Source organism: Anolis sagrei, chromosome 2 (assembly GCF_037176765.1).
Source record: "Anolis sagrei isolate rAnoSag1 chromosome 2, rAnoSag1.mat, whole genome shotgun sequence".
NCBI lineage: Eukaryota > Metazoa > Chordata > Lepidosauria > Squamata > Dactyloidae > Anolis > Anolis sagrei.
Genome location: NC_090022.1, coordinates 119398818 through 119426190, shown reverse-complemented (window position 1 = coordinate 119426190; position 27373 = coordinate 119398818). Strand labels below are relative to the sequence as shown.

The 27373-nt window shown below is 42.5% G+C and overlaps 1 protein-coding gene across 1 annotated transcript in view; it reads left to right on the top strand.

The window, feature by feature from the left end:
- The window catches only part of RHBDF2 (rhomboid 5 homolog 2), an 80189-nt gene that overhangs the window by 32245 nt on the left and 20571 nt on the right, over positions 1-27373 (top strand). The window contains exons 2-3 of the mRNA XM_060764605.2: positions 25728-25883; positions 26264-26394. Of these exons, the coding sequence (XP_060620588.2) occupies positions 25752-25883; positions 26264-26394 (263 nt within the window). The 5' untranslated portion in view covers positions 25728-25751. The remainder of the gene's footprint in view (positions 1-25727; positions 25884-26263; positions 26395-27373) is intronic.

Below are 27373 nucleotides of genomic sequence, written 5' to 3'. Positions count from 1 at the left end.
TTCTATATCAACAAACAAGGGGGAACACGGTCTCAAACACTAACGTCAATATCAACACGCATCTGGGAATGGTGCATTCAGAGAAACATCCTCCTCATGGCCATTCATCTACCGGGCCAAGACAACACTCTAGCAGACTCACTGAGCAGGACAGGGAAAAACAATCACGAATGGCATCTCCACAAGTCCCAGTTCCAAGCCATCACGCACAGATGGGGAACACCGACAATAGACCTGTTCGCATCCCCAGTGAACACTCACTGCCCAATATACTGCGCAAGACTCCGCCCTCACGTATCCCCAGGCTGTCTAGGAGACGCTTTTCTCTTCCGCTGGACGCCAGACCTCACCTACCTTTTTCCCCCACTCCCCCTCCTGTCACATGTCATAGCCAAAATAATCCAGGACAACGCCAACTGCATCCTGATCACCCCTTGGTGGCCACGCCAACATTGGTTTGCCACCCTCCTCCAAATCTCCAACGGGGACTACTTCCACCTTGCCCACATCCCGGACCTCCTCACAGTAGAGAACGGGCTCGTTCTCCACCCAGACCTCCACTCCCTCCGCCTGACAGCATGGAGGATCAAACCACAGTAAACTTGTCAGAAGAAGTATCGCGTATACTCCTAGCTGCTCATAAACCATCCACTACAAAATCATATACTTACAAGTGGTCATTATTTTCAAAGTTCACCAAATCAGTGGGCCACGATCCCATCACTGCACCCACCCAAGTGGTGCTGGATTTTTTGGTTCACCTTTCCAAGAAAGGCTTCTCTCTCTCCTCTGTAAAATGTTACTTGGCAGCTATCTCTTCCTTTAGAAAAAAACATGGCTTGCCGTCCCTTTTTCAAGATAATCTGGCCCAATTGTTTCTAAAAGGATATAAAAATGTTCACCCTCCTGTCTCCCTCCCTCCACCACAATGGAGCCTGGAGCTAGTACTGTCTCAACTGTCAAAACCTCCCTTTGAGCCCATGTCCTCTAATGATATCTCCCATCTCTCATGGAAAGTGGCATTCCTAGTGGCCATCACCTCGGCCAGGAGGACCAGTGAACTCGCGGCCCTCCGATCAGACCCTCCATATATAAGATTCCATGATGACAAGGTTATACTGCGAACCGATGTCACTTTCCTACCGAAGGTAGTCTCCCACTTCCACATGTCTCAGGACATCATACTACCGGCCTTCTTCCCAAATCCATCCTCTCCTCTCGAGGTGGCCCTTCACTCATTAGATGTCAAAAGAGCCCTGTCATTCTACCTCCATAGAACATCCACTCACAGAAAGTCTCCCAGACTCTTTTTAAAATACAGGAAAGACATGATGGGGCACCCTGTATCTTCTCAGGGATTAGCCTCATGGATCGTCTCTACGATCCGACTAGCCTACCAATTGGCAGGGAAACAACCACCATCTCACCTGGTGGCCCATTCAACCAGGTCGGTCTCCACCTCTCAAGCCTTTATGCGTGGAGTTCCGCTGGATCAAATCTGTAGAGCTGCTACGTGGTCCACGCCGTCCACGTTTGCATCCCACTACAAGTTGGATATACTAGCCAAGAAGGATGCGGCCTTCGGCAGAGCTGTACTGTTTTCCTGCGTGGCATGACCCACCTCCAGGTCAGTAGCTTGCTATTCACCCATAAGTGTGCATTTCACGGAGGACACGAAGAATAAATAAAGGTTGCTTACCTGTAACCGTATTTCTTCGAGTGTCCATCCGTGAAATTCACACGACCCGCCCGTCCTCCCCTCTGTCATGCCTATATGTATTATGCCGCTATTTGGCGCTTGGGAACTACCTCTCAGGCGCACGCCACGGCCTATATACCGGGGGGGCGGGGGATGGGCGGGGCTTGTGTTGTACTCAAATAATCATTTAAAAATCATTTAAAATCTCTAGAAAGTTCCGGATTGCTGCGCATGCGCGAAGGGATAACCCATAAGTGTGAATTTCACGGATGGACACTCGAAGAAATACGGTTACAGGTAAGCAACCTTTATTTATTATACTTATTTTATTTCTGATCTTTGGTGCTGACCCCAAACATTTTGCTACCTGAGGTGGAACCCAAATAATGCTCACCAACTGGATGAAGAGCAGTATTTCAGAAAAACTTATTGCACAATCCAAGCACTATTTTCTGACTTTATTTTTCCTGCCCTCCCCCCTGCTCTCCATGATTTCATTCTGCAATAGGGCTGATGGGTTTCCTATCTGTGAATCTGCTCTGAGTTTAAATCTGAACAGTAATGGTCCCAAACCTTTTTTTTTTTTTTTTTTTTGGAGTAGGTTTGTTGGATAGTTCTTTTAAAGTCTGGAGTAAAACATGAAGCTGATTCTTTTATCCCATTGCCACCAGCCTCTGGGCCATTTATACCCTGCCTTTCTATAAATAGAAAATAGTGAGGCATTTCATGCATTTATCACCTTGCTTTCAGTGTTTGATGAAGGAGCAATGCTTGATTTGTGCCTATATTTTTATGTTTCTGACAATTCAGATTATGGCCTCCAAAAATATAAATAATAAGCACACAAAATATATTTTTAAACTAAATGTCAAGTAGGGATAATGTGGAGGGGTGTCTTAAACATGATTCAGCTTATGGTCTCCACGTGTCTTTATCAGGCCTTGTGTAGGTGTCTCAGGCAGTGTCAGCAAGACGACAAAAACAACAGGGTGTGAAAGTTCTGCTTTATCCATAAATGCCCACTTACACAGTTCTGGGAGGAGGGACACATACATCCAAAGAGTGTGTGTATGTTGAAATGGTAGCAGTGACATCACCGCTGCTGCGTTTAACCACACTGAAACTTCCAAAGGAGCCTTTCTTTCCTTTTTTTGGTCTCTAGAGAGAAGGAACAAAGCTGTCTCCCTCTGAAAGTCTCCTTTGACAAGCCGGTCTCTCAGACATTTGCTACTGCTGCAGATAATGTTATCATCAGGAACAGAAGCTTGAGAATGAGGCATATAGGAGGGCAAGGGGGGGAGTCGAGTCTGGATGGAAAAAGCAGTGCTTTGAAACCGGCTGAAAGGGCATTTCACAACAGAGATGAACACATGTAGACTCACTTCCTGCATCACTTGTGACCAGAGTGGCCACTGGATGAGATGTCTATGAAAACTCTGCTCTTTGTGCTGACAACGGACTCTAAAAGCAAAAAAGCAGTTTTAATTTTGGTTGACTCTTTCTTTCTTCTAAGAAATTACAAGGAATATGGAGCCACAGAGAGGCGTTTGATGGTTTAGTTGTTTTAAAAAAGAAAAACTAACACGAATAAATAGTGTGGTTTTCACAGGTATTTGCCATGTGTTCACATGTTTGTGCAAATACCAAAGGCCGAGATGTACAAGAAATGTTCTTTCTTAGTTTGCATCCACACATATACTTTGTTGTTGTTGTGTACCTTTAAGTCATTTCAGACCTGTGTCAACCTTATCACAAGGTTTTCTTGGCAAGATTTGATCAGAAGAGATTTGCCATTGACTATCTCTGAGGCTGAGACAATATGACTTGGCCAAGTGGGTTTCGACCTCTGAGCAGGATGAGATGGGTTGAACCATGATTTGTTGTCCAACACTCAAGCCACTAATCCCCTAACTGGGAAGAAAAGCCATTGAAACTTACTTCCAAGTAGAGTTGCGAAGGTTTGCATTGTCACTGTCCATGTTCACTTGTAAAGCTATACAAAAACGTGATGGGTTGCTGTGTGTTTTCCGGGCTGTATGACCATATTCTAAAAGCATTCTCTCCTGATGTTTTGCCCTCATCTATGGCAGGCATCCTCAGAGGTTGAGGAGTCTGTTGGAAACTAAGTAAGTGAGGTTTATGTATCTGTGGAATGCCCAGGGTGGGAGAAAGAACTCTTGTCTGCTTGACGCAAGTGTGAATGTTGCAATTTGCCCCCTTGATTAGCATTTAATGGCCTGCAGTTTCAAGGTTGAAGGCAGGAGGAGAGAGCATCTTGAGGTTTTTTTAATACTGGTAGCCAGATTTTGTTGATTTTCATGGTTTCCTCTTTTCTGCTGAAATTTCAATGGCTTTTCTGTGTAGCCTGACATGGTGGTTGTTGGAGTGGTCCAGCATTTCTGTGTTCTCAGATAATATGCTGTGTCCAGGTTGGTTCATCAGGTGCTCTGCTATGGCTGACTTCTCTGGTTGAAGTAGTCTGGAGTGTCTTTCATGTTCCTTAATTCGTGTTTGGGTGCTGTGTTTGGTGTTCCTTATGTAGACTTTTCCACAGCTGCATTGTGATGCTAGGTACATAAACAGAAAGAAAACCATGGAAATGCGTAAAGGAAATGCAAACTCCTCTCTTCTAGAAGGAAGCATATATCAATATCCCACATCTGTTTTTCCTGATTTTGGGGTTGCCATTACATGCAAACCAGGAACGGTGGCTTAACAAACTTGTAATTTGTTAAACAAGCCAGCTGAACAGCTTTATAGTTGTTGTGTTTAGCCATTGCCTTCGGCTATTTTAACATAATGATTCCTGCTTTGAACATAAAGACAGGCAGGAATTGATCAAAATGAAAATCAAATGTTGTCTTAATCTTCTACGCAGTCATGGGTGAGCCTAAATCTTTGTTTGGTTGCTTGTGTACATAGGTTTAATCGCAGAACTCCTTGAGGCAGTGGCTTTTCATGCCAGTTTTAAAAGAAAACATGCCTTGTGCTGACAGGAACAGAGCCTGCCTGAGTGTGTTCAGGCAAGTCCTTCGTCTTCTGGTGTCTATTGGTGTCCCAGCACTTGGTTTCAATAACAGCAGTGAGCAGCCATGGTCATCCATCTAAAACTGACAAGGCAGGATTTCATTCTGGGCACCAGCAGCGAGATAGGACTAAATATTGTTGTGTATCTTCTTGGCAGGTGGCTTTGATCTCTTCACCACATCGGGATCTGACAGCTACTCAACTTCTTAATCTGAATTAATTGGCAGCATAAGGAACTTGTTCCATATGCAAGCAAATAATGAGTGCAGGACTTTGTTTTTTGTGGTTCTCGAGTGTTAGTTTCATAAACAGATTTATACTTCAGCCCCCCACCCCCACTCCTCAACTGGACCCTCTGCTGCAGACTGGGAAACTGTTATATTCACCTTAGAAACTTTTCCACCATGAGGCAGAGTGAGTTAGCTACCTCAAATAGCAGATTTGGGGTGTCATGAATGGATTAGTTATTTTTCCTTTGTTTGTTTGATAGGGAGGAGAAGGAAAAGTCATTTTTGTCACTCTTCCTTTCTCAAATAGAAGCCTTAATTATTACAGTATATCAATCAATAAAAGAAATAAAAAAGAAAGTTGATGTGTGGAAGGATTTGGGAAATAATATCAGAACAATTTTCTGAGGGGAATATTGAGTGTGATATCTGTATTTGGCAGCTAAAGATGACTTCATACATCCACGTAAATGGACTCTGAGTCATGAAATCATATGATACACAAAACCTGTTAAGTCTTTAAGATGGCACAAATCTTGAACCCACTCCTCACAGTCTTAACCACATTGGTCATCAGTGGATGGGCCACAATTAAGTCATGGCCACTGACCTTGAGCCCTGGCTTGCATGTGTGTCTTTTGACTCCATTTCTGATCTCTAAACACTGGCTGGAATGTGAAAGTCAGTTGTAAGTAAATCCAACTGTACACATATCATTATACTTTGCTATATGGCTTAGTGTTCCCAAGCATGTGTAAGGCCAATCATGTAATTGTAGGGCTTGATTTTCAGCACAGAGATTAGGAAACAGGATCATGCTCCCCAATGTTCTCATGAAGGTATGGTGCTATTCCTCTTCCACTGATTGTCAGACTATGTAGACATAACATATGGCATTATAGTCAGAGGACTTCTGCTAAGAGAAACATCCTGGTGGCTTGATAAAGGGCTCAATTGAATCTGATCATGTTGACTTAATAATATATTTTATTCATAGTCACTTACAATACTTTCTGACTTTTAAAAAATCTGCCAAATTATGTTTGTAAGAAATGCATTCAAAGGTGAGTTTGATCATTAATTTAAATTGTATGATCAGATCTTTGTGTAAACCTCTCAGAGTGATTTCAGTCATCTGTGATTATCATGACATTGCTCCACTTCAGTGTTAGTATTTTGTTTTGTGATGTTTCTAATGTTTTAGATGTTATTGAATCAAAATATTCCAGAGGCTTTACAAGCTTTAATCTTGGTATCACATTTTGCAGATCTGTCCTTCTCTTGAGATCAGGTAGAACTGTGTCTGATGATGAGTAATAAGTTTCATTCTGATAACTCAGTATTCAAGGGAAGCATACAAGTTCAACTAGTTTCACTTGTCTAGTTATTTATACTTATTTATTTATTTGTCACGTTATTTATACATTATTTTAATGTATAGTGTCTTAAATCCAATTATAAATCCTAAGAAGTGTAGACCTATTAAATTAGTGGAAAGTTAGCAAGTCAGCATTTAAGTTTTATTGATGCAGTAGATCTTTTCCAGTTGGTACTAACCATTAGAAATGGCATTAAGGCAATGCCCCTTCCAACACCTTTTGGTTTTGTCTTTCCTATACCTTGAACTATGGTAGTTCTCTACTGTCCCCATTTTACAAATTGCAGAGCTGAGACTAGGCAAGAGTGACTTGCCTAGAGCTATCCTCGAGTTCATATCTGAGCTGGATTCAACCTTAGGTAGATAAAAGGACTTTTATTACCAACCCATGGGATGGAATATAATGCAGTAATTAGATGTCCTTCTAATTTTACCACCAACTATGAGGAAAAGTTGGGAGTCAAGATTGTTGGATCTCACATGCTTCTACTGATACACAAAGGTAGACATTCAAAGGTTCAAAAAATACCCTCTGTTCAGATATCAGCCAGCAAGATAATGCCTTAAATCAAGAAATAGTTTTTCAAGATCTACAGAGATACTCACAGGAACACCTCAGCAAGCAAGAGTCCAAAAGTGGCAGGTTAAAACTCGGAACCTTAATCAGAGGCCGATGCCGGATAATACAGGATGCTACAATGCAGTCTAAGTCCTGCCACATTCATAGTGGTGATCTCACAAGCTTCTTGGATGAAACTGCATATCTGGATCCATCTCAGTCTGTTTTCAGTCCTAGTTATGGAACTGAAACAGCATTGGTCACCATGGTGGATGATCTACGAAGAGAACTAGACAGGGGAGTGTGTCCCTGCTGGCTTTCCTGGACCTCTCAGCGGCTTTTGATACCATCGACCATGGTATCCTCCTTGGATGTCTTTCCGGGATGGGACTCAGTGGCACTGTTTTACAGTGGGTCCAGTCCTTCTTGAAGAGGTGGACCTAGATGGTGCTGGTTATCACCTACAAAGTTTTGAGCCCAGACTATTTGAGAACCCGCATCCCCCATTTATAAACCAATATGGCCACTGCGATCATCGGGGGGACCCTGCTCTCAGTCCCGCCCCATCCCAAGGACGTCTAGTGGGTACAAGAGAGAGGGCCTTCTCTGTGGTCGCTCCTTCTCTCTGGAACTCCCTGTTGAAGTTAGAACAGCCCACTCCCCTCCTTCTAAAACCACCTAAAAACTCACCTATGCTTCATAGCTTATGGAGAGGTTGATGAGTGATGAAACCCCCCTCCTACATTATCGATGTCATTGTTAAGGGTTTACACATTTGTGGTGCCACTTTCATTTTCATATTTTAGATTTTTAGATTTTATATTTAAACTTTACTACAAATAAGATGTGTGCAGTGTGCATAGGAATCCATTCATGTTTTTTTCAAATTATAATCTGGCCCTCCAACAGTTTGAGGGACTGTGACCTGTCCCTCTGTTTAAAAAGTTTGAGAACCCCTGGTTTATGGTATTTGTGCATTTCATGTTTCAGTGTTTGTATTCTGGCATTTTAGAAATTATTTTTACTTGCCTAATCATTTAACAATATTGCACACTTAACAAATAATAGTTTAAATATGTTTGTAGGTTTTTATCAGCACTGGCAACTCAAGTTAAAAATACACTGTAATTTGATTTAAGGTTATATTTGCTTTATTGCAATGATCTGGAACTAACTCAGTGTATTAGTGAGATATGCCTATATATCTTACATATATCAGTATCAAGGAAATGTATTTTGAAAATATGTCACCATGTTCATATCCTTGTATTCCCACCCCATTTTTCTTTCAGTCTCTTCCTCTTTTTTGGTATTCCCATTTTAAGAATGCAGAAGTTGTTCTGTGCCTTTAAGTTGCTTCTGGCAACCTTTAGGTGAAACTGTCATGGGTTGTGACGGAGGGGTTGCCTTTGGATCCATTTGACACTGAGAGAATATGATTTACCCAAGGTCACTAGTGAGTTTCCATGTGGAAGCAGGAAACTCACTCCAGAGACATAGTCCAACACTCACTATACCATGTTGGCTCTAATGAAATCCAAGCAGTACCCAGCATATTTCTTAAAATGTGTGAAATTGGTGTAGTGTGTTTTGGGCTTATGTGTGTTTCTGACCTAAAATGCCCCTTTTGGTAGTATGATGCAACATTTGCCCCTTCAGATTGAGGACTCTATATGGATATGGGAAAAATATGGGTGACCATGGCCATATTATTAAATGGCTGTAACATGAAGACATATTTTATTTATTTATTCATTCATTCATTCATTTATTATCTTTATTTATATCCAGCCTTTCTCCTTGTGGGAACTCAAGGTGGCTAACATGCCACACTAGGCAAGTTTAAAGGTGCAATACAAAAGGTGAAAAGCAATTAAAAATATCAGTATGGTAAAAACAAAATTAATGCACTCTACGTGGGGCTGTCATTAAAGACGGTCTGGAAATTCCAACTGGTAGAAAGGTCGGCAGCCAGGCTTCTAACTGGAGCAGTTATAGGTACATACAGCTCCCCTATTAAAGCAGCTCCAGTGGCTGATGATAAGTTGCCGGGTCTAATTCAAGGTGCAGGTTATGACCTATCAAGCCCTAAACGGTTCAGGCCCCACCCATCTCCATGATTACATCTCCCCCTACGAACCAGCGCGCACTCTTAAATCTACTGGGGAGGCCCTTCTCTCGCTCCCACCACTGTCTCAAGTGCAGCTGGTGGGGATGAGGGAGAGGGCCTTCTCGGTGGTGGCCCCCCACCTTTGGAACACCCTCCCCAGGGAGTCAATACAAGCCCCTTTACTAGCCTCCTTCTACAAGGACCTGAAAACCTGGTGGTTCCAGCTCACTTTTGGAAATGATTCGCTCCAGGTCATTGATAACTGAACTTGACCGATGGAAATTAGTACTGAACTGGCTTTTAATTTTAGATATGTACATCTGTTATATATTATGATGTCTTTGTTTTTTAACTATATTTAATTATTATTCTGTATGTCTTTGTGTCGGTAAGTACAATGTTGGAAACTGCCCTGAGTCCCCTCAGGGAGATAGAGCGGTATACTAATAAAAGTTTATTATTATTATTATTATTATTATTATTAGTAGTAGTAGTAGTTTATTATAAGTCAGTGTAATGACATTTAATAACATGAGAGGTGACAACTTGCCGTCAGTTGGATTTGTGAATCCGGACCTGTGAATCCCGAGGGCCCTGTTGTATTTTATTCCCTTGCAACTTTCTTGTCCTCTGGCAAAAACATGAGCGAAGAATATTTCTCTGTAATTGCACTTAAGCCTACTGGCTATGGAGCAGTGCAAACAGGTGCAGCAATCTGGGCAGACTTTCTAAGGGAACCGTGTTGTGGCTTGTTGAGTGAAACCTCTCCAGTGAGCAAGGATTTCCAGTACATTCCTTGAGGCAAGGATGAGAGTAGAGGGCAATCGCTTCCTGTTCACATAATATACCTTTGTCTTTAAAGAGGGGGGTGGTGGAGTTGGAGTAGATTCCAATGTTGGCTTGGCTCCCATGTAGTGGAACATATTTGAAAAAAGTAGTTGCTTACTGTTGACTGGGGAAGGGAGTGCTGGTAACAGGAAGACAGATGGAGGAGCCTCCACAGTATTAAAGATTGATACTAGTGATCAAACAAGTAATTGGATGTGAGTTTCCAGAAAAAAGCAAGCATTGCGGATAGTGGGCACAAACATGGCAGTGATCCCTGGAACATTGGAGGTGGGTGATGTTTTGGTTCCCACATTTGGTAACTTGAGACGCTCTGTGTTAGGTTATATCAGCAGAGTAAATTGTGTTGAGTTGCTTGTTTGAGACTATAGTAGAGCTTGAAAAACTGGGCATGTTGTTAGGGGGATTCTAAGAGTTGTAGTCAAGATTAAATTTTGGTAAGCTCTACTCCAAAAGGAGTAGTAGTATGGTACTCAGATTATTCTGTAACTTAATTGGGGGGGGGGGGGGTGTCTTCCATCTCAGTGGTATCACTGAAGGCCAGGACTGGCAGAATGAAATCTCCTCCCACCCAAAAACCCTTTTCAGCTCCATAAAACAAGGTGTTAAATGGCATGCTAGGTATTCTGTATGCAGAATTGAACATCCATTGTGTATAACATGGCACACTGCTCCAGAGTGAGGTAGCTGGAGGCTTTTGCATCCTTGAACAGAAAGAGTTGGCCATGTACCATGAATCAAAAGGTCTTTGAAATGGAAGTATGCATTTAGCTCAATTAATAATTCCTTTTAATAATCAGTTTGCAAACTTCTCATGCACTTGGTCAGTAAGATGTTCTAATGCCAAAGGGATCTAGTTTATCCATTGTGGTAAGAGAGAGGCTTGATTTTAAAACATATGAATGAAGCATTGTGGAAGCGTATGTGTACACTCCAGAATCCAACTCCCCTCAGGCTGAACTGTAGTGTTGGCCACAACAGTCCCCACTAACTGGCAAGTTACTTGGCATTCTTCAATACTTCCCAGTCATTAGGTAAGTACTTATGATCTAAATCAGCAAAGGCAAGCCAGTGTTATTATTGCCATATTACAAATCCACAGCTAAGGCTGAAATTACAGGGTGCTTGGTGAGAGAGTGATGGAGGCAAGATATGAAGTAGCAACATGGTAGTGATTCCAGTCACTATGACACTGCCGCATTTTCAACTTTTGAAAGCTTTAAGGAACCCCTAGCTGCTCCACCTTAAGTGTGCCTTAAGAAATGTGTGTGCTAGTTCTTACCATCCTAAGCTATCCCTGGTGTCCTTATCCATTATACCAATCCATTGCACCCAGAGATTTGCTGTCCTTTCTCCCAACATTTAAAGGTCAGTTTCCGTCTCTTCACAGACTTTGGGCTCCAGTGTCATCACACAGTGTAGGCTGCACTTCTACTTGAGTGTCTGTTGTGTAAAAGGGCAGGGCATGAATTGCCTTTTTCTGGTTTTTCCACCTCCCAGTGAACTCTCTCTCTGGCTCTCTTTCCAAGTGGCAGGGCTTTTGTTCCTCCTATAGGTCAGTCAAACTTGGACAGCAGTTGATCCTTTGGATTGTCAGTGAGTCATGTTTGCTTCTCTCCCACAAGCCTAGTCACCCAGGGTTGGATTTTTTTTTTACCTCTCTTTGTTTAAAAAAAGCACCACAAACATCCAGCTGACATTGTGGAAATCACAGTGGTATGACACAGGGAGCTGGGATAAGGCTTTGCATTGTTATGGAAACCAGCCAAGATATGCCAGTAATGCAGCAACATGGCAAAGGCTTTTCAGACATCTGCTGGACTAATGCTGACCCTTCTCTGTTCTTGATTTGCTTGGCCCATCTCTCCCTCTCTCCCCCTTTGTCCCCTGTCTTCCATTGGCTTTTCCTGCTACAAGGTGGCAGAGATTGTAGCTGGCATATCTAGTCTGTTTTGTTTTCTTGCTTGGCTACCGACAATAAATCTGTCTTCTGTGACTCCGCCAAAAGCATTATAAAAGAAAACTTTCCACACTTTTTCCCTGCCTTTTTGGTGTTGTACCTTTTCAAGCCTGTGGGCAAATTGTTTTAATATCGTGTGCTTTTCTTTTTCTTCCTCTGTGTGTATATGAGAAAGGCGCAGCTTTGAAAAATTTCTGCCACCAGAGTTCACCAGTTCTCCTGAGTTTTTGACAGATAGAGCAAAGTAAAATGGCTCTTTTATGATGTTTACAGTTTATAAATATTCCAGTAGCTATACACTGGTGGCAAAATGAGCCAAGGGAGCTTGGGAAACAGAGATATGAAAAGAAAGAAACGTTGTTTTTAACTGACATCAAATCAATTTAGGTTTTTGAGGGATAAAGACTTCCAGTTCTGTCTGTCATCAGCAACCCTCCTTGGATGTTGCAGACTCAGAGCCACAGCTTCCTTGATTGGGTGTATCTGTCTGGAATGGGGTCTTCCTCTTTTCCTACTACCTTACCAAACGTTATTGTCTTTTCTAGTGAGTCATGCCTTCTCATGATATGTCTAAAGTACAACAGTTTCAGTTTTGTCATCTTCTCATCCTGGCTTCTAGGCAGAGTTCTTGTCTGATTTGCTCTAGGACCCATGTGTTTGGCTTTTTTAGTTTCAGGGTATTAACGAAACTTGACTTTGTTTTTAAATTCTGGGTGTGATACTGCTTCCTGGTTTGTCACTTCTATGATGAAATAATACCCAGCAACAGAAACATCCCCAGTGGGTTGTAACGCCTTATTGAGTAATGTAATGCACTTTTTATGGGGATGAAGCTGGGGTGGTGGGAGTTGAAGTCTAATGCATCAAGTAGCTTCCATACTAGGAAGGACTGGTAACACCACCCAACAAAAAAAAATCTTAGTGTCTTGGTTTTTAGCTCTGTTTATTTATTATTATTTATTTACAGCTTTTATATTCCGCCCTTCTCACCCCGCAGGGGACTCAGGGTGGATTACAGTGTACACATATATGGCAAACATTCAATGCCAATTTTTGACATACAAACATATACAGACATATGCAGAGGCTATTTAACTTTTTCTGGCCACCAGGGGAGCTGTCGCTTTCATCGTCCATCTGCGACGCTGATGAAGCACTTCCGCATTCCCTGCTGGAATGCTTTGCTGGAGTCTTCTTTATGGCCTCATAAATCAGTTAATTTAGCCTCCCCACACTTTAAGGTGGTACCTAATTTTCCTACTTGACAGATGCAACTGTCTTTCAGGTTGCAAAGGTCGACAACAGGCTACACACAATTGGTTGGAAACCCACTCCAACCCGGGCTGGCTTTGAACTCATGACCTTTTGGTCAGAGTGATCTTAATGCAGCTGACACTCAGCCAGCTGCGCCACAATCCCGGTTCTTAGGTTATTTGTGGCACTGATTCAGAAAATTGCTTTGGATCAACAACATTAGCTCTAGAATTGAGCAATAAGGCGTACCAATATAGGAGGGAGCAAGCTTGTTTTCTGCTGCCCTGGAGACTAGGATGCAGACAATGGCTTCAAACTACAAGAAAGGAGATTCCACCTGAAGTTTAGGAAGAACTTCCTGACTGTGAGAGCTGTTCAGCAGTGGTACTCTCTGCCCCGGAGTGTGGTGGAGGCTCCTCCTTTGGAGGCTCTTAAGTAGAGGCTGGATGACCATCTGTTGGGGGTGCTTTGATTGCAATTTTCCTGCTTCTTGGCAGGGGGTTGGACTGGGTCGCCCATGAGGCCTCTTCCAACTCTATGATTCTGTGATTCACGACTGCTGGCTTTCATAGTTGCAGGCTTCATCAGCGTTTCAATCTACCTTTGTTTTATATATAGCCTCTGTTCTATCAGAGCTTCTAGTCAAGGAAAAGAGAGGAGGCGAAGCCAGGATGCACCTGCCTCCATTTTTATTTGTGGAAAATACAAAGAAAGGGTTTTTTTTTTACCATGTCTTTTTATTGCCGACACAGGTAGAATAACATCACAGTCCATCACCATTTTTAAATATTGAAATACATAATGAATACATATTGTATATTGTTTTCATAGTGATCTTATCTATCCCACCTTTACCTCCCCCTTGTGTCTAACGATTTTATACCCCTCACCTCCTCCCCCCACCCCACCCCACCCTCCGGGAACAGTACTTATCATTATTCAAATATTAATTTAATTGAACAATCGTAAAAAGAGGAATGGTTCAGCTCTTTATATCTTTCTTTTCCTTTTCCTTTTTCTATCAGTCTTTCCCCTTTCTGAACCCAGGTCTTCTTAAATCGTGTATTTGGCTCTTCTTTCATAAATGTTGTGTATTTGGCTCTTCTTTCATAAATGAAGCCTATAATCTGCTAAATAATCGTACCATTTTTTAATTTCACACTTTCTATGGTCTTTCCACTCCAAGGCCACAGTTGCTTGGGCGGCTACTATCGTGTATTTTATAATTTCCCCCACAAAGAAAGTATCTTGTGTGTGTCCTTCGATTGAGGTGTCATGACAGCATCTTGAACCAACTTCCATTGTTACTCTTTCTGCAGCATTATAACCACAGCTATTAGATATTATTTAAAGTTCAAACATTATTATTGGTTTCACAGTCTACCAGGTATTACAGACTGGAGTTTTGGATCATCTATGATTCTGTCAAAGAATCAGGCTTAAAAAAATCTCGTAGTATTTTAAGATTCAAATTGGCAAATAATTAGAACATAACTGTGATTGAGATAAAGTTTGCTTGGAGAACAGGGAACTCCCTGGTGATAGCAGAATAAAATAGAGTGAACAGATTTTGAGATATGAAGACCTAAATACTGCAATTCAATGCCCCCGAAAAAGGGAAACTATCATTATTACTACAATTTGCAACTGGTATTATTAACTGAACATGTTAAGCTTACTATGTGTTTTACATCACGGCTTTCAATATGCACAGAAAATACTATTGTATAGCTGTAGCAGAATACCACAGTTAAATAGTACTGCAAATTTAGATTACAATCTAAAAAGAAGAGGCAAATCAATCAAAGGTGTTTTATATTATTAGAATATTGGGCTAGGGTCTGGAAGATCCCAAGTGATCCATAAGTTTCACTGTCTCTCAGCCTGACCCTGAAAAGTGAAATTGACTGAAAGAGGGCTATAAGAGCCATCTTGGCCTTTACAGCAAAAATGTGATCAATGCACAGCCTGTCCTGGCATTACTGCAGGTTTCCTTTGAGGGATGTAGACGGAAAGACTTCACTCTTTGATAGTGGAAATGGCTGCAAGGAAAAAATCGCCTGCTTTTTGCCACTGCTTTTAACAGCTGTGGAGAATTATTTGTTATTTATTTGCAGTATTTATATACCGCCCTTCTCAACCCCAAAGGAGACTCAGGGCAGTTCACAGTGTTGGCCACCATTCAGTGCCATTCATAAAAACAGTATAAAACATCAGAATTGACCCTCCCCTGATAAACATTAAACATTATTAAGCACATCACATAAAATAACATCATATATCACACAAAGACATAGCCATTGTCCGTAAACAGTCCTGGGTCATTACACTTTCTCTCTCCAGAACCTCTTAGTTTTCTAGAATTGTCCAACCAACATGGCTAGGAATATTCTAGGGACTGTAGTACAAAAATATAAATTTCCCTAGCTCTTCCTATCTATGTCAGTGGCTAGCACACAGTGTCTCCCACCATTAGCTGATGAAGGTGAAGGAGCTGGCTATACTGCAGAGACATCATATACAGACGAGCAGAATGTTCTTGTGATGGCTTAGTGTCTCCAGGGCAGAGCTAAGAAGTGAGACTGTTAGCTATTCCTGTGCAAGAAGTTCTTCAGGGCATAATCAGGCACCCTCAAACTGCGCCCCTCCAGCTGTATTGGCCTCCAACTCCCAGAAGCCCTAGGCAGCTTGTTCAGTGGTCAGAATCCTGGGGTTGGAGGCCCAAACAGCTGGAAGGCCACAGATTGAAGATGCCTGGCATCGGGCTCTGCTACTCAGTCTTTGCTTTACAAAATCTGAGATCTTCTCTGATCTCAGAAGCTTAGTAGGGCCAGCCCTGCTTAGTCTTTGGAAGGAAGACTTTCATGGAATACCAGAAGAAAACAGCAAACCACCACTGAATACTTCTTGCCTAAGTAAACCTTATGAAATTAATAGGGTTGCCATAAATCAATAAATAAGTTGAAAACAGAATTATATTCATTATCTATATATATAAATCTGTTAGGTTGGTTCAACGGGACAGCAAAACTCCACAACCCCCCAACGAAACTTAACCAAAATTCCCATGCCCATAACACAACCCACAAGGTACAAACATATCTACTCAAAATGAAAAACAACACAACAACACACTCACAAAATGGCAAAACAACAAAACTCAAAAAAACCCCAACGAAACTTAACCAAAATTCCCATGCCCATAACACAACCAACAAGGTACAAACGTATCTACTCAAAATGAAAAACAACACAACAACACACTCACAATACGGCAAAACAACTGAGCATGCGCATTGGCGCCCAGCCGCAAGTTCCCTGGGCGTGCACGCAGCCTTCCGGCCAACGTTCCCTCTGCGGAAGCCATGTCCACTCCAAGCCCCGCCGCGCCGCTTCCCGCACACACACACCCCCTGCCGCACGCACACACACAACCCCACGCTCCATCACTCCCCCCGCCGCTGCACACACACATGCAACCCCACGCTCCATCACTCTACCGCCGCTGCACACACACATGCAACCCCACGCTCCATCACTCCCCCGGCCGCCACACACACACACACAACCCCACGCTCCATCACTCCCCCCGCCGCCGCGCACACACACGCAACCCCACGCTCCATCATTCCCCCTGCCGCCGCACACACACACGCAACCCTACTCTCCATCACTCCCCCGCCGCCGCACACACACACACACAACCCCACGCTCCATCACTCCCCCCACCGCCGCACACACACACGCAACCCCACGCTCCATCACTCCCCCCGCCGCCGCACACACACACGCAACCCCACACTCCATCACTCCCCCCACCGCCGCGCACACACACGCAACCCCACGCTCCATCACTCCCCCGCCGCCGCACACACATGCAACACCACTCCTCCCGCCGCCCACACACACGCAACCCCATGCTCCATCACTCCCCCTGCCGCCGCACACACACACGCAACCCCACGCTCCATCACTCCCCCCGCTGCACACACACGCAACCCCACGCTCCATCACTCCCCCCGCTGCCACACACACACACAACCCCACACTCCATCACTCCCCCCGCCGCCGCACACACACACGCAACCCCACTTCCCCTGCCACTGCACACACACACACAACCCCACACTCCATCACTCCCTCCCGCCGCCGCACACACACATGCAACCCCACGCTCCATCACTCCCCCCGCCGCCGCACACACACACACAACCCCATGCTCCATCACTCCCCCCGCCGCCGCACACACACACGCAACCCCACTCCCCCCGCCGCCGCACACACATACACAACCCCACGCTCCATCACTCCCCCCGCCGCCGCACACACACACACAACCCCATGCTCCATCACTCCCCCCGCCGCCGCACACACACACGCAACCCCACTCCCCCCGCCGCCGCACACACATACACAACCCCACGCTCCATCACTCCCCTGCCCCAATCTTATCTCCTTTTACTTCACGCCGCCTTCAAACCCCACCCCGCCCCTTCCCGCCCTGTCAAAATCCAGGAAAGACAGGAAGGAAGGAAAGGAGGAAGAAAGAGAAAGGGAGGTAAAGAAAAAGGGGGAAGGAAGGAAAGTTAGAGAAAGAAGGAAGAAGAAAAGGAAAGATGGAAGGAAAGAAAAGAGAGACAGCAGAAGAGAAAGAAAAAGGGGGAAGGAAGGAAAGAGGTAGGGAAGGAAGAAATGAGAGACAGAGGGAGGGAAAGAAAAAGGGGGAAGGAAGGAAGGAGAGAAGAAAAAAGGGAATGAAGGAAGGAAAGAAGGAGTGAAGGAAGAGGAAAGATGTAGAGAAAGAGGGAGGGAAGGAAAGAAGGAAAGAGAGAAGGAAGAAAAGAGACCAGAAGAGAAAGAAAAAGGGGGAAGGAAGGAAGGAGAGAAGGAAAGAAAAAAGGGAATGAAGGAAGGAAAGAGGGAGTGAAGGAAGGGGGAAGATGTAGAGAAAGAGGGAGTGAAGGAAAGAAGGAAAGAGAGAAGGAAGAAAAGAGACCAGAAGAGAAAGAAAAAGGGGGAAGGAAGGAAAGAGATAGAGAAGGCAGAGGAGAAGGAAAGATGGGAGGGAAGGAAGGAGGGAAGGAGGGAAAGAAGGAAGGTTGGCCACAGCAACACGTGGCGGGTAAAGGTTGTTATTTCTATTATTATTATGCTATTATTCCTATTAGACCCTGGGGGAATGGGAGAGGTGTCAGGTCCCGGAGGCAATGCATTGCATTATTGTTATTGTTATGATGGTGGTGAAATAAAAGGAAATAAAAAGTGAAAGAAGGAAGCAAACAGGGAGGAAAGAAAGGCAAAGGAAGAAAGGGGGAGGGAATGAAGGAAAGAGAGAAGGATGAAACCAAGTAGTGAAAGAAGGAAAGAAAGAAAGAGGTAGAGAAGGAAGAAAGGAGAGAAACGGGGAGGAAAAGGGGGAAGAAATAGGTAGATACCTCTCTTTCATAATAGTCCAGATATCTAACTCAACTTTGATAAGTTTAACTATAGGCCACAGCAACGCGTGGCAGGGCACAGCTAGTACTATATGTTCTTATGCCTGCTTCTGGGAAATAACACTCTTGCACTCTTGGACTGGTTGTAGTCTTCCCATTTGGGCATCTGGTTGACCACAGTATAAAGAGAATGCTGGACTGGATATTTGGTCTCATCCAGCAACGTGGCTTTTTGTGGCATGTTTAGCACTGTCTCTTCCTTCAGTATTAGCAGAAGAGTTCAGGAGCTTGTGTTATATAGGTGGCTTGGCTCCTGAGAACTATAAATGAAATGCAGTCTGTTCCTCTGGGTTGTTGATGTAGAACACTGTGGGGAGAAAGATGGAGGTTGTTGAAACCTGGAAGATTCTATCCAATCTTCAAATTGAACACTTTGCTCAGGCACAGTTATATTTTCTGACCTGTTTGTATTCCACATTTCCTAAAGGGCAGCTCTGCTTACGAGAGTGCACCAGTCTGGGGAGAAGGCAGGGTCCAAAGGAAGGCATAACTGCAGAAGGGCTCTTACATCAGAGCTCTCATGTTTTGCTTTTCTTTGTGCAGGTTCATTGATATTGAAACATGAAAACATTTCTTTCCTTGGAGGGTCAGACAGGATAGGGTCCGTGGCATGCATTATGAATGAGGGAGGTAACTAATGCTCCAATTCCCTCTCCACTCCATTGACAAGAGCTTTCTTGGCTTGCCTGCTCAAGCACTTTCAATCTAGGATGCTTGCTTTCCCAAGACACTTGTGGTTCTTGGGTTATTTATTACAGCTCTTTCTTCCTAAGAGGAATCTATGACACATCTTTCAAATTTCAAGTCTCCCATGCAATTGTCAGTATATCTGTAATGTGTTCCCATTGGGACACTAGGTTAAGAGATGGAATAATTTCTCTGAAGACTGGGAATCTTATTGCAAGATATACCCAACAGAACTTGTAGGTTTATTTGAATATTTACTTATTTCAGCCAGATGGTTAGAAGGATTTACAATATTGAAAATACTATTAAATTCCAGTAACTAATGAGTAAAGATAAGGTTTAATGAACATCTATGTTACAGCAGAATCTAAACTGAGGTGTGTGCAATCGTTGGGTCTCCAAATGTTATTGAAGAACAACTTCCAGTATCATTGGACAAGATATCATTTTAAAAAAAATTATTTACTTCATTTATGCCCCACCTTTCTCACCCCACAGGGGACTCAAGGTGGCTTACAAAAACTGGCAAGAATTCAATGCTGTAACATATACATTACAATAAAACCATTATAACTATAAAACATACCTTATCAACTCTAAAACAATTAAAACATATACGAAAATAAAAACATTATAACCCAGCATTCCTTATAACTAAAGCTGCTTAGGAGTTGCAGTCCAACATCGGATGAGCATGCTAAGCCACCTCTGTTCTAAAGGGAAAATGTGGTCCAAAAGGCCATGAGATGCAAGAGATGTAGCCTTTGATTTGCAAAGTTCAAAGTCACAGAAGATAAACACAGTAACCATTCACAACAGCAGGCACGCTTACTCAGTTTATCTTGTATACATTTGAACTTTACATAGAAATGTTACAGACTGTACTTAACCTCACTGTTTACTATTTGCCTCCTCCATACCCACACAGTAAGACTTCAGGGTGCCACAATGAGTCTCTTGTTTATGTTAGTAGGCTGGCCAATATGCTTTAAAAGGGTGCTGCCGCCCTCTAGTGGTTGTTTGATTAATCTTCATCTTTTTAAAGTCTTTCAAAATTATTTTTTTAATTCATTTCAAAACGTTTAAAACAGAAGACTATTGCCTTATCACATCATTTATTTCCTATTCCAATTTTATCCATTACATATAATTATTGTAATATGTTTCCTAATTGTTCATCCACAATCTTTCTTGAACATTTGTTGATGCAAACTCACCATTGTTTTTACATATGAAGCTTATTTCATATGGCTTCTGTGTGTTATCAAATAGATCTTCTTTTATTTCTCCTTTTCTCCTTGGCAGCTGTTTATTTCTTTACTGTAGTGTTTTGACTTCATGGTCATTTAAAAATAATCCATGTAACTCAAGGTAATTATGCTTTTGACTGGAGGGTGAAAAAGCCTTTTGAATGTGCTTTACCTTAAACTTATGATTCAGAACATTCCCATATAAATAGCAGGAGGTAAATCTTGTTGTTTTTACCTCATTCTGGACTCCTGTTTAAAGTATCATCCTAACATTTCATCCATTTCCCACTTTTGCTTTTCAACCCCATTCCTTTCAGAATGGAACTGCATGAAAGGCTTTATTCTGTGATCTCACAAATTTTGACAGCAGGTAATGGCTCTGGGAAATGGATATCGCACCTTTTGGTTTGTGAGGGGCATGGTGTCCCATCTCCAAATGCCGCAAGTTGTGTAGCCCCACTTTGTGAGAAACATCCTCCTGTGGAAAAAAAATGATAGTACAGAACATTTTTAAAGCTGAGAACTAGAAAATACATAATTAAAAAGAGTACTGCTCAATAAATCGAGAAGCAGTAGGAAAGGAAGGCCACCTTACAGATGAATGGACTCAATCAGGAAAGCCATGGCCCTGAGACTCCAGGACCTGAACAATCTGTTGATGGCTGGGTGCCTTGGCAATCTCTTTCTCATAAGGTCACAATAAGTTAAAACCATCTTGAATGGAAATAACAAAAAATGAGGTGAACAAAGGTCTATGAGATCTATATTATGTTGGCCTTTGTCAGAAGTGTGAATGTTGGTTTTTCTGGCTGTCTTCCAGGTCATATTGGCAGCTGTTTGTGAATGCAGGGCCTGGGCTACCGTTAACCAGAATTGATTATAGAATCCTAGTTGTAAAGGATGACAAGGGCAATCTATCCCATCCACTCTGCCTGCTTCAAGAAGCAAATACAAGGGATGGAGCTGACTCCATGGCTTTTTTTACCAGAGCTCCCAAGAGGCCCTTATTGAAAGAGCTGTGTATGTTGCATAATCTGTCCTGGGGCCACTGAATTAACATTTGGCTTTAAGTGCAGTAGAAAATACTGTCCTGTCATCTATGCTGAGGCCATTCAGCTGCCAATCCTGTTAGCTTCAGTATGTGGGGTAGGGAGGCAGGTATCCTCACCTCCTCTGCCTCAGCCAGCAGTGTCATGGATTGGTCTCACTTGATATAGCCTAAGCAGTGTAACAAGATTTCTTAACATAACCAGTGTAAGACTTTCTTAACATACTTCTTAACATAGTTTATCTGCATTACATAGTCTAGGGTTGTGTTTCCTATTCTGTCTCTTCCTTTAATTTCAGTAGCTTTACTTGTATCACTCCCTAGAAATTAGTAATCCAGACTCTTGAGGATGGTACTTCTGCATCTATGTACACCTTCTTCTGGTCTGTGCTATGTCACTGGAAAGTGCCAAGGGAAACCTGGAGCTGCCCAGTTCAATGAAGTGGAATGTTTTTCCTGTACCTATGGATGTAGAATTAAGGCCAGAATCAAATTACATATAGCTCAAACTCCTGTTCTTTTTTTTCTTTTTTCTTTTTGGTCGTGTCAGGAGCGACTTGAGAAACTGCAAGTCGCTTCTGGTGTGAGAGAATTGGCCGTCTGCAAGGACGTTGCCCAGGGGACGCCCGAATGATTTGATTTTTTGTCATCCTTTTGGGAGGCTTCTCTCATGACCCTGCATGAGGAGCTGGAGCTGATAGAGGGAGCTCATCTGCCTCTCCCCGAATTCGAACCTGCGACCTGTCAGTCTTCAGTCCTGCCGGCACAGGGGTTTAACCCACTGTGCCACCGGGGGCAGAACTCCTGTTCTGATGTCTCTCAACAAATTATTGTGGTCCGTCCCTGAGCTGGAACGTAGTGAGTATTCTAGACTTGATACACATGTTTCATAATTTGTGTTTGAGCTTATGCTGTTCAACTCACAATTAAGGAGATATGAAGGGCTTCCCAATTGGAATGGTAGACATGTAGTTTTCAACTGTGTTGGCACTGACTGCAGTTTGATGTTGGATCTGAATTCTGTCTCTGAGTTTTTCTTAAACCTTTAAAAGGCTGTTGCACTATCATAGTGGTCCTCAGTCTGTGGGTTCCCAGTTGTTTTGACCTTCAACTCCCAAAAAATCCTAACAGATATTAAACTGGCTGGGATTTCTTGGAGTTGTAGGCCAAAACACCTAGGGACCCACAAGTTGAGAACCACTGCATTATGAAGATGGAAATGCATTTATAGTTATGTGAAACAAAGGGCATCATAAATAGCAGATCAACTGTTCTAAAGTTATGAAGAAGATAAAGTGTTTAAGCAGTTGTGAACCATATTTGATTTGTTGTGTATTTGAAACTCAAATCATAGCATAGCGGGTTCTCAGAAATAAAGAGCATAATTGTGGTTGGTCAGCTGTGTTATTATCAGTGGAGCTTCAGAGGTAATAGAGAGTTTGCGACTTGAAATCTGCCACAGTTGGATCACCATCTTCTTGCTACCAATAAGAATGCATTACTTGATCAAGGACAAATAACCTTTTGTTTCCTTTTGCCAATTGTCCTGAGTTTTTCAAGGAGGGAGGGGAAATGAGGAATGTAGTAGCACCTTTATGGCTAACTGGTTTTTATTTTACCATGAGCTTTTGTAGATGCAAACCCAGTTCTTCAGATGTAGTACAGAGTGTATTGAGGTTTTAACTCTTCCTGTGCTAGTATTGACAGGTCACAGGGCTCTTAGACAGACTAACCTAAATAACTCTAGTTGCAGAGTGGGTGAGGCTACGTAAGAGCTGTCTTGTAAACCCCAACTGACCCACTCTCCAAAGCTAATCCACCCAAGTGTCTTTCTAGCCTCCTTTTCCTGCGGGCATACCCATCTTCATGTAAACTCTAGCACTCTGGTGATTTCCTCTTGCACTTGAAAAGAATGAAATCATTGGCCAGCCTGAATAAGCTGGGATAATTGAAGAAGGCGCTTGAGTAAATTGGCTTTTGGATGATTGGGAAGAGCTTATGTTCGGGAATGAGTGTAGACTTGTGGGAAAGGAAAATAGATTCAGGGATTCTTCTACTGGGCATTTTAGGGGTTTATATTGAGGGACACTTAAAGACAAATCCACCCTGCCACCATCGCTGTCATGGTTTTGTGCCCTGTTTGTGTGTTTTATGTGTTATTTAGAGGGCTTTTCCTTCACTTTAGGGAAACAAAATTTGTATGTAGCAACACTTTTCTATTTAGGATTCATTCACATTTAATGACCACCCCATTACCATTCTATAGCTTGGTGATGATAAGAATATTCACTACATTCACCTTACAGTAGTTTCAGAAAGGATTCCCGCTCTACTCTGAGTTATAAATTACTTTCTCACTTTTATGATCATGAAATGAATGTTTGAAACATGGCTGTATATTGAACTTTCATACCGGGACCAAAGAAAAAGGGTTTGCCTCTTGCCTTTTCAAGTATAGATTGGATACAGGATGCATGAGCCATTGATTGAAGGGTTCCTTTTACTGATGAAAGGAATTGAGATTCAGCGAAGGAAGCAAGAAGTGGCCTATGCTGCATCTCCTTCTCTGCAGCACAATTATCACACCCTTATGCTATTCTAGAAGGGTACCCCAACTCTTGAAAGCAAGGTGGAGGGGGGAGCTTCAGTGAGAAGAAGGAACCACGGAAGCTCATCTCCACACCTCACCTCCATATATATATGTCACTGAGCAAATTCATACCTCCTGTTCCATATGCAGGATTGTTCATGGATGGGGAGCAGTGGGCTACAAAAAGTACTAAAAAAACACAACACAACCCACCCCACCCCCCTTTTTTGTGTCAGAAGTGACTTGAGAAACTGCAAGTCTTTTCTAGCTTGAGAGAATTGTCCATATGCATGGACGTTGCCCAGGGGAAGCCCAGATGTTTGATTTTTTTATCATCCTTGTGGGGGGCTTCTCTCATGTCCCCACATGGGGAGCTGGAGCAGACAGAGGGAGCTCATCTGTGCTCTCCCCAGCTTCAAACCTCTAACCTGTCGGTCTTTAGTCCTGCCAGCACAAAGGTTTAACGCTTTGCATGATCCAACCCCTAGAAGTACTGCTTCTCTTACCTCAACGGTTTCAGTAGACATTGTCCACATTCAAGCATGTATTTGTTATAAAACTTGGTTTTTTTCTTTTTATTCATTTTTTTAAAGGACTGAATATATCGGCACCTTGAAAACTCACAGATACACACACACCATTCAGTGCTTCATGCAGAATTGTCAGATGTGTGTTGTTCAAAAGTCTCATCTGATAAGATGAGGCAATACTTACATCCCATCATAGCAGGAATTGTGTCTTCAAAATGAAGACCTTATGTCAGATGGTTTGGTCTTACATCCTGTTGTAGAAACAATGTGCCTGCTAACTGTAATCCTATATCCAACACATTTGCCTGTCATATTTGTTGGGTTTGGTTTTATTATTGGAAGTAAACTCAAAAGGTCCATTCAAGCAGTCAAGTCTTGACACCAGCAATTTAGGCAACAGTGAACATTGAACAAAAGAAGAGATGGAACCTCCAACCCAGCTGTCTCATCCATGTCTAAGTTTCTCAGTCTTTGATGTAGAACGGGTTTCTCTGACCATAGAGAAGCTTTCGTCTTACTCAATGGTGTTCTGTATGCAACTTAGAGTGTGAAACCAGTCAGTGAAGTCGACATTGTCAACAAGTCCTGTGGCTTCACAAAGATAGCATGTGTCATTGCATGAACTTTCAGAAACAGCAGGCCACTTCTAAAGACTAGTTACTAACATGCCTGTTATAATAAATATGTGTGAGTCTTGAAGGAGTCATTTGCTTGTTTTTGGTATATCAGAGTAGAATGACTTGTCATCTGCCTTCAAATAATTTCCTACTTATAGAGACCCTTACATGGGATTATGTTTGCCTTCCTCCGAAGACGGAGAGTGTGTGTTCAAGGTCACCTAGTGGGTCTTCATGGATGAATGGGGATTTGAACCTTGGTCTCCAGAACCCTGGTCCAGCTTTCAAACCAGTGCACCACACTGGCTCTCATGTAGAATGGATGCTCCTTTGGAAGTGTTATGGTGCATTTCCTTGAGATGAGCTTAATATTCATTCACCTGATTAATTTGGAGGACTTGCTCTCTGAGATATACAGTTCTAATGGTAGTTTTTTTTTTCTTTTTCCAGGCTAACTGAATTATCCTGTTCAAGATGGCCGACAGTGACAAGAATGGAAGCAGCCGCTCTAGCACTAGCAGCAGTCGTCTCCAGAGCAAGAAGCCTCCCAATCTCTCCATCACGATTCCTCCTGTGGAGGTGGAGGATGAAAATAGCCAAACAGTGGTATGGATGAATACTTTCTCCACAAGTACCAGTTAGCGTTTCTATTTCTCTGGTTACTTGTTATGTGGTAGAATGTCTGTAGGTGGCTCTTAAGTATCATATGTCTTAAGTCTGTGCTTTCCTCTGTGCTCTGCTTGTGATCTCTCAACACAGAGGATTTTCACATTACACAATTGCATCAGATGTAACATACGCAAACATACACTGTTAGAAATACGCTGCTCTCCAAGTCTGTCTAGCCATGGACTGGAGAAAATTCTTCTGGTCTTTTCTCCCAGGAACACAGTTCCTTTTTGAGGAAGGATGTTTGGTAACAGGAGAAGACATTAGGATAACTGAGGTCATGATGTTGGGGATCATGTCTTTTTTCTATCTTGTAGCTTTTGAAGAAGAATCCACCTTTACAAAAAAGTGTAAGCCTTCAAGAGTCTAGGATGAAAAGACAAGATAGTCATTTTGAAAAACATCCTGGGTTGCACCGGCAAACGTCACTGTCCCAAAGTATTCGCAAGTAAGTAGACCTTCAGGATTGTGTGTACATGCCTTAATCCTTAGAAGATGCTTAAAGGACTTGCCATTGTGTGTTTCTGAAGCTTGGGACTAAGATGAATAAGAATTTATACACTCACGTGGTTTAAAAATAGCCCTTCTTCATAACAGATAGACCTCAGTGTTTTTCATAATTATCTTGGCAACAGAATTTGCCTTTGCTTTTCAACTCAGAAGAGATGGTGATGCTTCACAAGAAAAATTAAGAGCATCAGTTATTTGTTATTGTGGGGTGTGAATCTGTTTGTAGGTCAGTCAGAACTTTTAAGGATCACCATAGGGATTCTGGATCAATTTTTGGGACAGGGCTTTGAATAGCTTCTTAAAAGTGTGGACTAAAGCACTGAGTAGATTCACTGGCCCATAGACCCCACAAGTCACTAGCCTCTACTGAGTGGAAACAGATCAACTGGAAGTGCATGTTATGTTTGTGATAACTGTTTCCCTCCACCATATGTATGAATTATGAGTGTCTTCACAGTGAGACCAGGCATAGTTTCTATTACATGAAGATGGTGAAAAAGCCACATTGCTGAGGCAACATGTTTACATGGAAGTTTTTGTGGGGGAGTAGAGTGTTACCTCTGCACCAAGTTTGTTTGGCTTTCTTTCATATTATTCTGTTTGCATTATGTCTGTTATAACACTCCTAGAATAAGTAAGAACCATACTAAAACAGCCACAAAAAGGGAATATAATAAATAAGAGCAATGTGCAGTGAAACTCTCTGTTCTCCTTTCGCTGTCAGGGAAAGACCTTTTTATATAGACTGGCAGTTGGCTATTCACTGAGAGCTGCAGTTAATGAGGATGCTGTAATTTTATTCTATTTTTTAATGTTTTGAAATTGTTTTAAACTAATGTTTTAATAGAACACCTTTAATTGTGTTTTTAAAAACTTTTTGATATAATTGCTTTTTAATTATATTTTGATATAGTTTG